The sequence below is a fragment of the Populus euphratica genome, unplaced genomic scaffold, assembly GCF_000495115.2.
Source record: "Populus euphratica unplaced genomic scaffold, PopEup_1.0 scaffold75.1, whole genome shotgun sequence".
NCBI classification, from domain to species: Eukaryota; Viridiplantae; Streptophyta; class Magnoliopsida; order Malpighiales; family Salicaceae; genus Populus; species Populus euphratica.
This window is the reverse complement of record NW_011499866.1, coordinates 851,794-867,113: the sequence shown is the minus strand read 5'-3', so window position 1 is coordinate 867,113 and position 15,320 is coordinate 851,794. Positions and strand designations below refer to the sequence as shown.

General features: G+C 30.9%; 1 protein-coding gene across 1 annotated transcript; it reads right to left on the bottom strand.

Annotated features, from left to right (window-relative positions):
• Positions 1 to 2,853: 2,853 nt before the first annotated feature.
• On the bottom strand, positions 2,854 to 9,275 carry LOC105126170 (beta-glucosidase 12-like). Its single transcript, XM_011026946.1, has 13 exons — positions 9,101 to 9,275; positions 8,926 to 8,995; positions 6,875 to 6,933; positions 6,655 to 6,730; positions 6,014 to 6,091; positions 5,830 to 5,917; positions 4,982 to 5,237; positions 4,667 to 4,782; positions 4,345 to 4,562; positions 4,205 to 4,236; positions 3,516 to 3,618; positions 3,300 to 3,408; positions 2,854 to 3,106 (listed from the first exon to the last, which is right to left on the bottom strand). The coding sequence occupies exons 1-13, from the start codon at positions 9,260 to 9,262 to the stop codon at positions 2,938 to 2,940; spliced, it is 1,536 nt and encodes a 511-aa protein (XP_011025248.1). The 5' UTR covers positions 9,263 to 9,275; the 3' UTR covers positions 2,854 to 2,937.
• Between the last annotated feature and the right edge of the window lie 6,045 nt (positions 9,276 to 15,320).

Sequence of the window (15,320 nt, the reverse complement as noted above, 5' to 3'; positions counted from 1 at the left end):
AAATAATTAAGAATATCACATATCAATCATTTAGGTGGTGGTCAAGTGATAAAAATTTAGAATTAAAGGTTTTGCTTTTTTTGTTGTTTCATGTTTGAGTTCTTAATTGCTTATATGATGGCCATTAGAGGTTTACATGATTATTAATTTCAGGATCGGTGAGATTTAGTCGGTGGTCAAGTGATAAAAATTTAGAATTAAGAGTTTTGTTTGTTTTGTTGTTTCAGGTTTGAGTTCTTAATTGCTCATATGATGACCATTAAAGGTTTACATGATTATTAACTTCAGGATCTGTGAGATTAGTTATAATACACACAAACTAACCCAAACACCTATATTAATTAAAAAAAAATAAAATATCACACATCAAGCTAGCTAGAGTATCCTATACATACCATCGGAACATGAAATCCAGTGCTCTCTTGGCAGTTATCTTAGGCACAAGAAAGCAGCACAAACTAGCGAGAAATGTGATACCTATCACTCACTCAGTTTTGAGTTTTCTGAATAAGATTAACATAAAATATATTATAGTTGTTGAATGAGATTATTTTTTGTTTTAGACATAATTGTGAAAAACTTGACCAAGTTAATGATCAAGTTAATCATTCAGGTTACTTAATTTTTAAGTTAATTAAGTAAGTTATCGAGTCAATCATGCTATTATTTTGTCTAAAATAATATTAGTTTAATTTTTTAAAAAATATTTGAAGTTTATCTAACTAAATCTTATCTAAATTTAACAAAATTTCAGATAATTAAATTACAAGTTGACCCACAAGCTATCAAAATTCAAATAAAATATGGTCAGGTTACTGGCAATTTTTTTTTTTTTTTTGGGTGGGGGCGGGGTTTGCTAGCCATCCCTTTTAGTGAATATCGATTATTCATAAGGAAAAAAAAATGCATCTTACCAACTAATTTTTGTGATCCCAATTAATAGTAGATTAAAATTAATTTGATCTGGAACATTATAATGGAGTTACTGTCCATAATCATGATCATATGCTATTAATTCACTTACATGCTCCAAGATAACACTTTAATCCAGCATTATGTTGTTTCTTCACACACACACCCTCTCTCTCTCTCTCTCTCTCTTGTTTAATGTCATTAAATTAGTTTAGCTAATGTTAATCATGTAAGCAATTTTGCCATGTATAATATGGTAGGGTAATCAGATATTCAAGCACAATACTTGATGTCAAATGCAATTCAGATTTCCTCTCTATCCCATTTTGCGGTTTAATCTTTCAAAATCTTTAAGACTTTTGGGAAGCCATATTTCTTGAGTAACCTTATATAGCAGCCCGAAACACTACTTTTCTTGTTATTTATTAAATAAGGGAAAAAATCATATCTGAAAATTTAAGGTAACGCTACCCTTTATAACATCGTGCAAACAGAAGAAGTTTCTAATTGAAAACAATCAAGCTCTGTGGGGAGTCTGAAAGCATTATCCTTGATCTTTTCAAGATCTTGTGCATCGATTAGGACGTAACCATTTCATGGAAATCTCATTACTCGTTGCGAAGAGGGAAAATTTGGATAGGGCACTTGCAGTCTGTGTGTCTGCATACCTTGAATCCACAAATTTTTACTTAAAAAATCCGAACTCTTGTGTACGAGGACACCATTTGCTTGCATCTGTTCTGGATGTGAAGGGGCATAATTCCCATTCGAATGCCTTCATCTGCATCCACAGTGCACAAACTGCAAGCAGCCACTCAAACACATAATTTTAGAAATACACTGTGCCGCATGATCCAAGACATGAGCAATCTAGCAGCAAATCCTTAAAACAACCTAGCAAATTCTTAAGTTTTTGGATGTGGAAAATGGGTTTGTTCCTCTAGGTATTTTGATTCCGAATTCAAGAAATTAAATTCTTAAGTTTTTGGATGTGGAAAATGGGTTTGTTCCTCTAGGTATTTTGATTCCGAATTCAAAGAAAGGAAAGGATCGCATCAATATAATTTCTTATGAATGCACAGTGCCATGAAGGGGGAGGGAGGCAATTGGATTTATGAGGAGGAGGGTTGCTGCAGTGTTTTGTAAAATGAAGAAGGAGAAGAAATGGGGAGAGGAAAGGAGCTGTCATGTTTTAATTCATTTTAAAATCAAATATGGAATTTTGTCTGTAATTTTGACTTGTTAGCAATGCTAATGATTTTTTAATTTTTTTTTTCATTTCATCACTATTTCCATCAAAAATTACTAATAAAAATTTTCTGTTGTGATTATTTTATCAGTAATCAACGATGAAAAATTTTCATCAGCTTTTTTTTCTTTCAATTTTCTAATAGTGACCGCTGAAATCCTCATGTTCTAATATGTTGGTGACAACTTTTCTACTATTTATCGGATGGTTAAGATGTAGCGTAAATTAAAATCTTTATTGTATAATTATTGTATAAAGAATTCAAATTAAATTCTGAAAATCTTATAAGCTTAGAACTGTTTTATCTAGAAAGGAGTCATCGTAGAATCAGGATTTTACTGATTATCTATCCATTAGGATTAAGATTTTGCTTAGGCCTAGTTTTTCTTAGAATCATCTTGCATGTTCTTGTGTGCTCAAGAAAGAGCTCTTTGTTTGGGTCCTGCTACCGTAGCATGTTCTTGTGTGCTCAAGAAAGAGCTCACAAGAGAAATTTATAATGTGTTACAAGGATTAAGTATATTATTTGGGATTCATATTTGAGGAGTTCTTCAAAACTTGTATTTGCTTCTATTATACTAAAAAACCTTCTCTTTGTTTGGGTCCTGCTACCGTGAAGACCTAATTTTTTATAAAAATAAAAGGTGAATCCATGAAATAGCACGTAACATCTAACTAGTATTTTGTATTTTATATGCTATCCTTAGCACTAAAAAAGTACTGTTTATCATGTTAATTTTCAATAAAATTAATTTATTACAAGAAGACATATATGTCTATTTTTTGAGGAAGCTCTTAAACCAGTGAGCTGAAAGTTTAGGATATCTCTTCAATCCATCTTTATAGTCTACATAGTTGATGCCAAAACGCACGGTGTAACCTGCATACCATTCAAAATTATCCAATAACGACCATGCAAAGTATCCTTTCACATTTACACCATCCCTGCAAAAGGAACAAATGATACGAATGAATCATTTACACCATCCCTGCAAAAGGAACAAATTATACGAATGAATCGTTATATATATATATATATAAAGAAAGAAATGTTAAGACTGATCACTCTCTTTTCTTCGGGAGAGGACAAAGAAATTAAGCAGGAAAATGAATATTCCAGTCCATAAATAGCACTTACTTGATTGATCTTCGAAGGAAGTCAAGATGATGATAATAGTAATCAACCCTCATGGTGTCAACAAGGGCCTCTTTAAGAGTCAACGAACCATTATTAAATTCATCAACACCTAAATGAAAAAGGAAAAAAAAAAGAGGATATTTCGTTTGAAATTGGCGTTTTTGCATCTTATATTTTGCTTTGAAATAATCCTGGCTTTAATGAGAAAGTATTTACCATTTTCAGTGATGTAAATGAGTGGATTTCTGTACTCTTTCTTCACATAGAGCAAAAGGTCTCGAATTCCTCTTGGATAAATGTAAAGCCAATCTGAAGCTGCCTGCGATATTTCATTTCAAGAAAACACAACAATGTGGTGAGGAGGAAGATAAGGGCTGAGAAAATAAAATCTTCGTTGAACCCTGGTGGACTTGAAACTTAAACTATCAGTACAGCTGACACTTGCAAAAACAACATGGATTGGAAGCCATGGCGTCTATATATATGCAGAGCGTGTCCAACTCAATCAACATGATGGCAAAGGTGCTGAAAATGGTAACTTACAGTCATGTACTAAAGGGAAAGGAACCCTACGGTTGAGTATTGGCGCAGGTCTAGTGAGTTAGCAGCATGGTTTTAGTTTATTTTTCTGAACTTGCTGTATGATCCTGCGAGGAGCTCACTGACTTTTTTGGCAGTATAAATCTATGGCCATAGAACTATAATAAATGGGTTGATATGATTAATGGGGTGTGAGCCTTTTAAGCCTAGTCTGGCCTACGTCTCAAAGCCATTGTAATACATGCGATAGGCCTACCACACCCATTCCATTCCCAAAGCCGAAGGTCATTTAATCATTAAAATTTTAACATTATATAAAAAAATATCTTAATTTAAAAATCTAAATTGTTAAAGTTGATACGTACCTTTGGACCTATCAAAACACCATGCCGCTCAGCTACATATAAAAACATGGAAAAAAGAATTATATGGTATTGATTATGATGATGAGTTTACTTTCGAATAAACACTCGAAATTGGTGGTATAATTTCTGATCATGCTTACTCGAAAGATTAGCACGAGAATCTGTTAAATAGCTTGCATTCGGAGAATTAGAATGGGGCGTATAAGCTGCATAATTAGTAGTATAGTAATTCAACCCAAGAAAATCAAATGATCCTTTTATCATTTCGGATTGCTCTCGAGAGAATCTAGGCAATCGATCTCCAGCAAGAGATCGCATTGTGTGCGGATAGTCACCATTTGTCAATGGATCCATGAACCTGCAAATATACATATATTTCCAAGTTGAGATTTATGACTAAAATAGCGTGAATATAAAATAACAATAAATAAAATAATAAACCGTCACGAGCTAGATACATACCATCCCAACATGAAATCCAGTGCCCGCTTGGCAGCATTTTGGTCCTGTTTGGCGTCAGAAAATGGCACAAACCATTGAGAAATTAATGTGATCCCGATCACTCCCTTTTGAGTTTTCTGCAGAAGTTCACAAACAAAATAAATAAATAAATAAATGAAGTAATTGAACGCCTTTTTTGTAATGTTTAAGGCTGAAACTAATCATAGATACCAACAAAAATACATTTTTGTGTCTGATATACGTATATGTTATTTCTATATCAAAGGCAATCTTAAAAGAAGTTAAACATCTTATAGAATTAGTAACGCATTGAACCTGATATTTTTTCTTGTACAAATGTACAGCTTTGGCATGGGCAAGAAGCTGATAATGGGCTGCTAAATATGGCTCTGTTCCTGAATCTCCTCCATCACATTTTAGTCCTTGCCAATCTGAACATCGGCCTGGTGCTAGCAAACCTGCAGCATAACCACCCATGCTATAGGTCCATGGTTCATTCAATGTGATCCAGTACTTTACTCTATCGCCAAATTCTTTGAAACAAATCTCTGCGTAGTCCTCATAATCATTCCTGTGATTAAACAAATGGTATTTGATTAGTAAAAAAAATTACACCATACTAATTCTTGTGAAGAAATGCCATCCCGATAATTAATTCTAGATAACTATCAATCTGATCAACGGTATTATAATGGGATTATACGCCCTAATCATGATCATATGTTAATAATTCAATTTATAAGTTCCAAGATAACAATTTAATCAAGGAAATTATATCACCTTCATTACTATAGGTGTCGAAAATATTTCATCATTCGATGACGAATCCAAAATCTTCATTATGTGGTAACAAAGCATCAATGGCCACAGGCCCATTGGTACTTTTGCAAAAAAAAAAAAAAAAGAGTGAAATCTTTATCAATCAATAATTAATCTCAGTGAGATGTGGGAAGGACCTAAACATTTAGATGCACCAAGTGGGTAGATCATAAATTTAAAACCTAGACTTAAAGTCTTCTAAGCAATTGCAGATATTTCATTTTTCCGTAAATAAACTTTAATTTTGTAAGGGTTATCTTTTAAATTACTACTTTTTTATTAACACACTCAATTATTAAAAAAAAAGAAGAAGATATATTAAGGAATTTAGTTAAGTTACTTACACAATTCTAGGACTTAAGAAACCTCCATACTCATCCTCTAAGGTATGGGGGAGATCCCAATGAAAGAGAGTTATAAATGGTTGTATGTCTGTGTATGACAAAATTAAAGAAAGAAATAAGCTATTTGCCCATGCCAAGATTTCTTGAAAGAAAATTAAAAAGAAATTATAAGATTAATTATAACCATTGGCTAGAAGCTCATTGATGAGGTTGTTGTAGTATTGGATTCCTTCTCTATTAACACCTCCACTTAGCTTTCCATCTGAGAGGATTCAGGTAAATAAATATTAGATATTTCGAAAGATGTCAATAAATATTTGTTAATTTGACTTAATAATTAAGAACATCAAAGGCACTTTTAATCATGAGATGATGTTCAATTTAGTTGTGTGATCAACCGAAAAAACCTAATTAAGTTTTAAAGATTAATAATTGTTAACAAATTCATCTCGGTGAAAATATATCAAATTTAGTTTGGTAACATGAAGACAAAGCTGTATTTTTTGTGTGTTGTTATTTTTTTTTTTGGTTTCTTATAATTAAAGTGCTAAAGTATTATAAATTGCTTTTCAAATTATTTTTTTATTTAAAATATATATTTTTTATTTTTAAAAATTATTTTTAATATTAACACATTAAAATAATCTAAAACTAAAAAAAATAAAATTTAACCAACCCTCGTTTAAAACACAATATCAAACAATAGCTTAATCTTGTTGTCCTCCTTGTTTTGATAACCCTACCGAAGTTAATTCTTTGTAGATTTGTATTTTGTTTTCTTGACCAAATTCTGGCGCTTGAACGCAATATATATATAAAGCTTACTTGGTAATATTCTAGACCATGATATTGAAAATCTATAAGCATCCAAGTCCATCTCCTTCATTATGCCAACATCTTCCTGTGAAATAATTTGACAACAAAATTACATTAACCCCTTGATCTACAAGCAGTTGAAAAGGATAGCATATAACTCATAATACACTGAAATCAACGGGGTTTTTTCTACTTTTGTTTTCTTTCCCTTGTCGGTAATTTTATATACCTTGTAGCGATGATATGAATCAATAGCCACATCTCCGCTGGATCCATCCTGTATCCTGCCTGTCATTTCACCATGCACGTATTTTTATGAAAAAATAAATAAATAAATATAATAGACAACATGGCTAGGCAAGAATCGATGCCTATGTTTGATCTGTGCAGCGCAAGAGACAACTTGGGAAAGGCGAAGGGTGTCTGCCCCCACTTGTCCTTTACGATAATAAGTTATTAGAATAATCAACTTCTTAAAACAAGAAAAAAAAAAGTAATAACAGGTTACTAATTTTATATATATCCAATGTAACTATCGACAATAATGGTAATAACTAAAGAAGATAATTATTCAAAACTAGTATTAACAGAAATTAAGCCTTGGGGCCAAAACACTACAGCTTTAATTATTGTTCATCCATTCACAAATTATTGTGAATTGGTATAGATATTTTTTTTTTAATTATTGTGAATTGGTATAGATATTTTTTAAAAAAATAATAATGTGGTTCTTAATTTTTTTTTTACACAATTAAATTATTCTGAAATCAAATTACCACTCTATTATATTTTTACTATAAAAAAATTAAAAAATTAAAAGATCAAAATAAAAATAAAAAGTAACATAGATGATGGTTTTATATCTCATATATTGTATTTTTATCTTTTATTTTTATATTTGTTTCAGCTTATATAGATTTCAATTAATTTTCTAAGATCTTTAATAATTATATAAATTTTTAATAATTTTTAAATTTATAATACTTAAATTAATAATTTTTACAATATAAATTTAAAATTTAATTAATTAAATTACACCCTCTAAAATTAATCTCCTGACTTTTCCCGTTTATAGAGTATTGTTCAACCCTATAGTTGCAAGGCTTCATGCTGCTTCTCAAATCAGGTTAGGCGTTGTTCATTAAACATGTGAAACGACACTAATTAATATCTTGTACTTAATATGTACGTTATACTATGGTCATGAATACGAGATGTTAACGAAGGCGTAACCCAATACTTTTAATTTTTGTTTATTTTTTTCCAAAAAAACTCCGAATCCGAACATAAAAATAACAAGAGTAAAACTAATTGTTATGAATAATATTAGAGAATTTGAACAATTTTTTGAGGAAATATGCTTAGTCTTATGATGTAATAATTTCTAATCCTACGGTAAATAGTCATTTTGTTTTTTAAAGCATTGGTCTGCTATATTTTGTCCATAACGCTGTGTCCAAAGACAATAATAAGATAAAAAGATTGAGGCTTTCAAAAAATTGAATTTCATGGCCAACTTGATACAATATTGTATATCATATACTTCGTAAAGATAATAAATAAATAAAGAAAACATGTTAGGATAAAAAAAAAAACCAATGTTAGGGTCTTTATTTATTATTTATTTATTTATTTATTTTGGGGGTGGGTGGGGGGGGGGGGGGGGGGTTGATATTATAATCACTTAGATGCTATAGTCAATAAGATTCTTTAATTAATAGATGAGCATTTCTATTTTTTACTGGTCAAGGGCGACTGCGGCACCAAAATTAAATTGGGCATATGCAATGTGCTGGTGAGGTTGAATACATGTATTTTTTTTTTTAGTATATGGTATCTTCAAATCAATTTATATGTCACCTAATATTAATTTTTTTTAACAATCTTAAAAGTGCATTTATTATATTGATCTGTTAAGAGAAATTTAATAATTTTTTTCGGGGATGACTCTATAAGATTTGAAAATATAAAATTAAATAATAAAGCATTAATTTCTTAAAACTTAAGATGTAATCAATCAATAAGCACTAATTATTACGTATAAAAAAAAAACAATAAGAAAATAAACAGTTGGTGCCTTAAAATTTCAACATGGCTGCTGTAAAATTTCAATAATATTAGAATGGAAGGGAAATTTTTGGGATGAGACATGCATATGACCCGTTGTTCAGATTAAAATTGTAGGAGCATTTATTTAGTAAGGAAGAAAAGCAGAATTAAATAGCTAAAACGCAAGTAGAATAATTATCAACCAAACTAAAGCTACAAAGAGAGGAGAACCTGGATGTCTATGGGTGTAAATATCCCATATACTGGGTCCTCGGCCTCCTTTAGCTGCTGCACCTTCATACTGGAAAAAACAAGAACAAAAATCATGAAGACAGCTTTAATTTCCTATCAACATCTCATCAGGATTCAAAACCTAGGAGAAAACAAACCATAGTATTATCCTAACCTGGTAAGCTGATGATGCTGTCCCAAAGATGAAACCTCCTGGAAAACTGCTACGGTTAAGAGAAGCAATGTTAGTGTGGCTTGGTGCAGCAGCTGCTACATTTGAAGTCACTGTACCAAGAACGAGAAGCAGAGTTGGCAAGAAACAGTTTTTGGTTGCCATAGCCTGTCGTTGAGCTAGCTAGACAAGAGAGACCTGCGGCCTTCATATATATAGGAGTTAGATATGCCAAAAAGCATGCAATATGACAGCTAATATACATTAATCACCACCTAGCTTTTGAGTAAGGTACTGTGTTTGTTTGATGATATGGTTTAGAGTTGTTTTTATTTAATTTAAAACGTATTAAAATAATAACTTTTTAGGTTTTTATTTTATTTTTGATATAAACATATTAAAATCTAAGATAGATATTAATTTAATAGTTTTTCTCAATTAAAAACAATTTAAAAAGAATTTAAACCACAACATTACCAATCACACCTTAGCTCATCATTCTGGTCTAGTTTCCCGATTTTTACTGTGGTGCACGTGTTGTGATGGCTCCAAAGAAAGCTACAAATTAATGGTTCAGTTTCCGAAATAAGGCGAGTGGACCCCAGTTAATGGGGGCCCGCCTTGAATCGGCTGAGCTTCTTCCAAGAGCATGATTTCAAGGAATATAAGTTTTGCGAAATTGGTCAAAAATATTCATTAAGTTAAATTAGATTAAATGAAAAATATCATTTATAAGAAAAATCCAATTAGATCCCTACATGCATTTTGTCCAAATTTTATTTTATTTTTCTCCATCATTTCTTATTATAGAATATTGTAGACGGCCTCTTGGCTTGTGTTTTACTGCTTGTATTAACTGATTTATACAAATTAAAAAAAATGAAAAACCATAAATTAAATCGGACGGTCAGAAAAAATCAAACGAGGGGAATACTACGAGAGATTCGGCTAACCAAATGGTGAGGTCCTAAAGAATATCCAGATAACCTAGAGTAGAAAAGGCGAACAGAACAAATTAAGGCGTTTATTAGAATGAATAAAGTTATTTTTTTTACTCTTTCTTTTTCTTAAAATAAGAAATAAATATGAAATCAATAATTAATATAAAATGGAATTAAATAAAGTTAAAAGAAATTATTAGGAACTAAACAAGAATCTCTAAAACCACAAGAACTAATTGATTAATTATTTTTGTTAAACTATAAGAACTAAGTTATAATTAAGTCAAAATATCAAGGCATAAAAGCCACTAACCATACATAATAATATTCAAAAGAAAGGATTATAACCACAAATAATCTGACTCACAAATACAAAACAATATCAAATATAAAGTTTAGATCATTATATTTATATTTTGCTTTTATTTCTTGGAAGACAGCATGTATGTCTATTTTTTGAGAAAGCTCTTGACCAATGGGCTGCAGTTTATGATATCTTTTCAGTACATCTTTATAATCTACATGGTTGATGCCAAAGATGAGTTAATGACTCATTATTAAATTCACTGAACCCTGAACAAATCGAAAGCTTGTCGTGATTAAGAAAAAAATAACTTCTATACTTAATTTTTTTCACGTTAAGGATTATTGCAGTGTTATTTGTTTTTAATTTGAAACGTTCATGACCATTTTCAGTGATGTACTTCTTCTTTGTGATGAGTCATTTAAAGAAACTAGAAAAAAAAACTATGAGTACTTGCTATATCAAACCATAAGATCAATCCTGATTATTATTATTACAATTTCACAGCAGCAGCGGCATGAGCAAGAAGGTGATTATGGGCCACCAAAAATGGCTCTACTCCTGAATCTCCTCCGGTTAAATTTAATCGTTGCCAATCTGTAACATCGATCAGCAGGTGCAGACTTGCCTGAGGAAGAGCCACCACTGCTATAGGTCCATGGTTCATTCAATGGAATCCAGTGCTTCACCCGATCACCGAATGCTTCAAAACATATCTCCGCATGGTCTTTGTCATATCCGATATCACACCTGTCTTAAAAAAAATTCAGTGAAAAGAATAAATTTTTAACATTTTATTTTTTAATAATAAATAATTTTAATTAAAAAGATATCATTTAGTATTATTATTATCATTAAAAATCCTAATTATCAATAAAAATTATATAATATAAGATTGATTATATAAAATAAAAAATATTATTATCCTTTAAATGTCCGATTTAAGATAAATTGTATTATTATTTTTGTTATAAATTACTAATATTTTATTAGTTTATGATATGATGTAATATTCTTGATTTTAATGTTAGTAAATATTTAATTATGAATACTTCTAAATCTAGCATTAATAAATATTACGTAGCTATACAAATAAACTAAATTTATTTTTATATATACATATTTTTTTTATGTAGCTAAATAAAATAAAATAAATTTAAATTAATATTTTTTATTTTTAACTTTGAAATCAATAAAAATAAATTTATTTTTATGTATATATATATTTTATTATTTTTTATGTAGCTAAATAAAACAAAATTAATTTAAATTAATATTTTTTATTCCTAACTTTGGGATCAATAAATAAATTAATAAAAATAAATTTATTTTTAAGAATGCATATATTTTTTTGAAGGATTGAGTTTGATCCAACCCATAAAAACTGGGTTAAACCTAGCTGGTTTAGCCTGATTACTGGCCTAAACCAGTAACCCGGCTGGGTAGCAGGCGTCCATCACACACGCCTGCTGCGTAAACAAGAATCAGGTGAATTATAATTCACTTGCTACAGTAGCAAGCGAATTATAATTCACAGCTACTATAGCTGTGAATTATAATGCAAATGAGAGAACAAAAGACTTACCTGGTTCAGGTGTTGTCAGAGGTGAAAATGATGACTGGCCCGTGTTACTCCCCTTTGTTTCTGCTTTTCGTCTACTCCTCTGGTTCTTGCTTTTTTATTTTCTTGGCTGCTGGAGTTATGCAGGACTTCAACCGTCCCTCTCCTCTGTTTCACTCTGCCTCTGGTTTTCTCTCTTCGTGCGTCCTCTATCTTTCTACATTCTCTCTGTCAGTTCTTTTTCTCCTGTTCTCTTGACTCTCTTCCTCGCCCCCCCCCCCCCCCCCCCCCCGTTTTCCTTTGAGTCCGTCTGTTCAGGGGAAGGGGGGGAATTGGTGCAACCGGAGTCGCGACTGGCACTGGTCTGGAAGAAGACAATGATGAAGGTGTAGTGGCTGGCCCAGATTTCCTCTCCCCTTCTGTTTCATTCTCCCTTTCTTTCCTTTAGTGTTATTCGTTCTTCCCCCATCTGTTTCTGCCCTTTTCCCCCCCTCGTCTGCAGGGGCGGAGCTAGATTCATTCGTTAGGGGAGGCCAAAACTAATGTAATAATATATATATTATTAAAAAGTTTATTTATTTAAATTAAAAATATTAAATAATAAAAGATTTTAAAATGTTTTGCAGGGGCCCGGGCCCCTGCTTGCCACCCCCTAGTTCCGCCCCTGCTCGTCTGTGAATTTGTGCGTTGAAGACGAAGGCGAAGCTGGGGTACGTTGACTTTTTCTCTGGTTATTCTTCGCTTGTTTCTGTTTTGTTTGCTTCTCTCTCTCTCCTGCCGGTTCACTCCTCCCCTTGTTCATCTGCTGTGCTCGATATTTTTTGGCAAGATAACGCCCTTGCACCTCCTAGAGTGATCACGCAGCCGCTGGGATAGCATCTAGTAATGGCACATCGTGGGCAAAAGACATTACCACATTCTCTGCCGTTTCTGTTGAATCGGGATGGAGTAGATGAAATGTTAATGGCCATTTTCATTTTGGTCCTTGAATGTTTGGAAGTTTTGTAATCAAGCCGCTTGGTAAATTATAATTAAAACCCTGTATTTTAGGGAAATTTACAAAATGATCCTTCAACTTTAATTTCTTATAATTTTAACCCAAATCAGCCCCAAATCTTGATATTAATTCAATTAAATCTTGACTTGGCTATTAAAATTAATCTAAATTTTAATTAAATCTCAATTTATTCTTCATTTTTATCATTTTATATATTTTTTTAATAAAATAAAAGGAGTCAAAAATTAAATTATAACAGTTTTGAAAGTCATTTCAATTTAGTTATGGCAAAACTTTTATCCAAAAATGTAGGAATTCTCAAGAGAATTGAGTTAATTACACAACTTGTCCATATTGATCTTATAATAATTTAGTAATAAAGGGTTTTATGCATGTTGTTATAACACCCCCCATTTTATTTTGATTTAATTTTTTATGGGTTAAATTAAAAATTAAAAATTTAGAAAATATTTTTGATCACTGACGAGATTTGTCAATTGGTGAATGAATAATTAATTAAAAAATAATATAAATTATATATTAAGGTTTTATCAAATAGCTTAAACTATTAAGTTAAGATAATTACTTGACATGGTATCAGAATTTTGATGATTAAATGGTTACGAATTCAAATTTCATCATTATTATTTATTCAATAAAAAATCAAGTATAAGGTAATATAAGACTGTGTAAGTTTCAAACCTAAAAAGCTTTAACTTGAAGGATGTGTTAGAGAATAATATAAATCATATATAAAATTTTTACATAACAATTTAAGTTATTTGGTTGAGATGGTTACTTGACAAGCATATAATTATAGTTTTTAAAGTCTAGAAAAATTACATCATGAAGATAAATTTTATTAGATTCTTTTCTTTTCAAATTCAAATTTTAAAAGAGATAAAGATTAAATTTTAATGTTAATAGGATTTTGGGTTAATTTTCAAGTGTGATAAGAGATAAGACTTTTACACCTAATACCTTTATCTAAAGATGAATATATATAGTTTAACTTTAATTAATTTAAGGTCTGAAATATAAAATATATAATTTATTATCTTTTAGCAATTAATTCATCAAGCATTCTAGGCATACCAAACTTATAACATTATTTTCAATGAGCTCAAATAAGTTTAAAACACATTAAAAGCATAATGTAAACAAAATAAAAACATCTATATACTTTATACTTATTAACGTGATTTGTCAATTGTTGAAAAAATTAAGAACTAAAGTATATGGTTAGATTTTGTAAACTCCAGCAAAATCAGATCTTCAAGATAAATTTTATTATATTATTTGTTTTTTCAAATTTAAATTTCAAAAGAGATAAAGATTAAATTTTCATGTTTCTTTGGACTCTTGTATTATAAAAACAAATCCTAGCATACAAAAGAGGAAAAATTTTTACTAGACAGAAGAGGGAAGACGTACAGATGACCGAAACACCACAAATCCCAGCAATCAACCCATCATCTAACCCAATTGACCCGACCTCTCTTCGTTTCCAATCCAGAACATCACCGGTCGAAATTCCCAACACTCTCAACCTTCCCTGCAAAACACAGCCTTTACCCATAACCACCACCGCCTACCTCTCAACCTTCCCTGCAAAACACAGCGACGAAGTCCCTGTTTTGCATTGCGTTCTAAAGAACAGGGTTAGCCAAATTATGAGAATTTTTCTCCTTTTTTTTTTTATGTTTTGAGAATTTTTGCATCGAAGCTCATATTTTTCATAATCCCAACATCTTCCCGTATCAATATTGTGCTTTGATTTTTTATTTAATAGCAGCTTAAAAAACATGAACACGAGTGGTGATTAATATATTATTTATGTATACTGAATTGTTTCGAAATTAAAAATAAATTTAATTTAGTAACCTAGAAACCAGATTTCTATTCTTTATTTTCCATTTCCCAAATTATCATTATTACGTACCTTGTAACGACGACATGAATCAATGGCCGCATCTCCATTGGATCCATCCTCAATCTTACCAGTTTTATTTTTTTTTACCATGTAAATATTTTCAATGAAAAAAAACAATTGACAACAAGGTAATAAAAGGATGTTTTTTGATTAAAACCATCAATCATACATAAATAAATAATATAAAATTAAAAATAAATCAGAGGATGGCTTACGGGTGTTCGAAGGCTTTCCCTTGTGTGTATGGCTTACTGGTTAGGTGAAAGAGACGAGAGAGAAACCTTCCTAGTTTTCTTCTCTTTTGGTTTATGAGCTTCCAGGGCCCAAGCTCGGTACAGAGATTGTAGCTTTTCTTTATCCACTAAATCATATCTTATTCATTGAATATAGAAAATTCTAAAGGTCATAGGTATTATAATTGTTGCAGTTGACTTTCCTGAGATGTAAATAAATCATTTTAACCTAAATCTTAATGCGAGGAAAATCA

Bases quoted from the DNA above. Each gene is read 5' to 3' on its own strand.
- LOC105126170 (XM_011026946.1), bottom strand. From the start codon at position 9,262: ATGGCAACCAAAAACTGTTTCTTGCCAACTCTGCTTCTCGTTCTTGGT. The intron at 6,092-6,654 runs GTAAGCTTTATA...GAATCCTCTCAG, and splicing joins ATGGTCTAGAATATTACCAA to ATGGAAAGCTAAGTGGAGGT. The intron at 4,563-4,666 runs GTATGTATCTAG...GTATATTTGCAG, and splicing joins CTGGATTTCATGTTGGGATG to GTTCATGGATCCATTGACAA.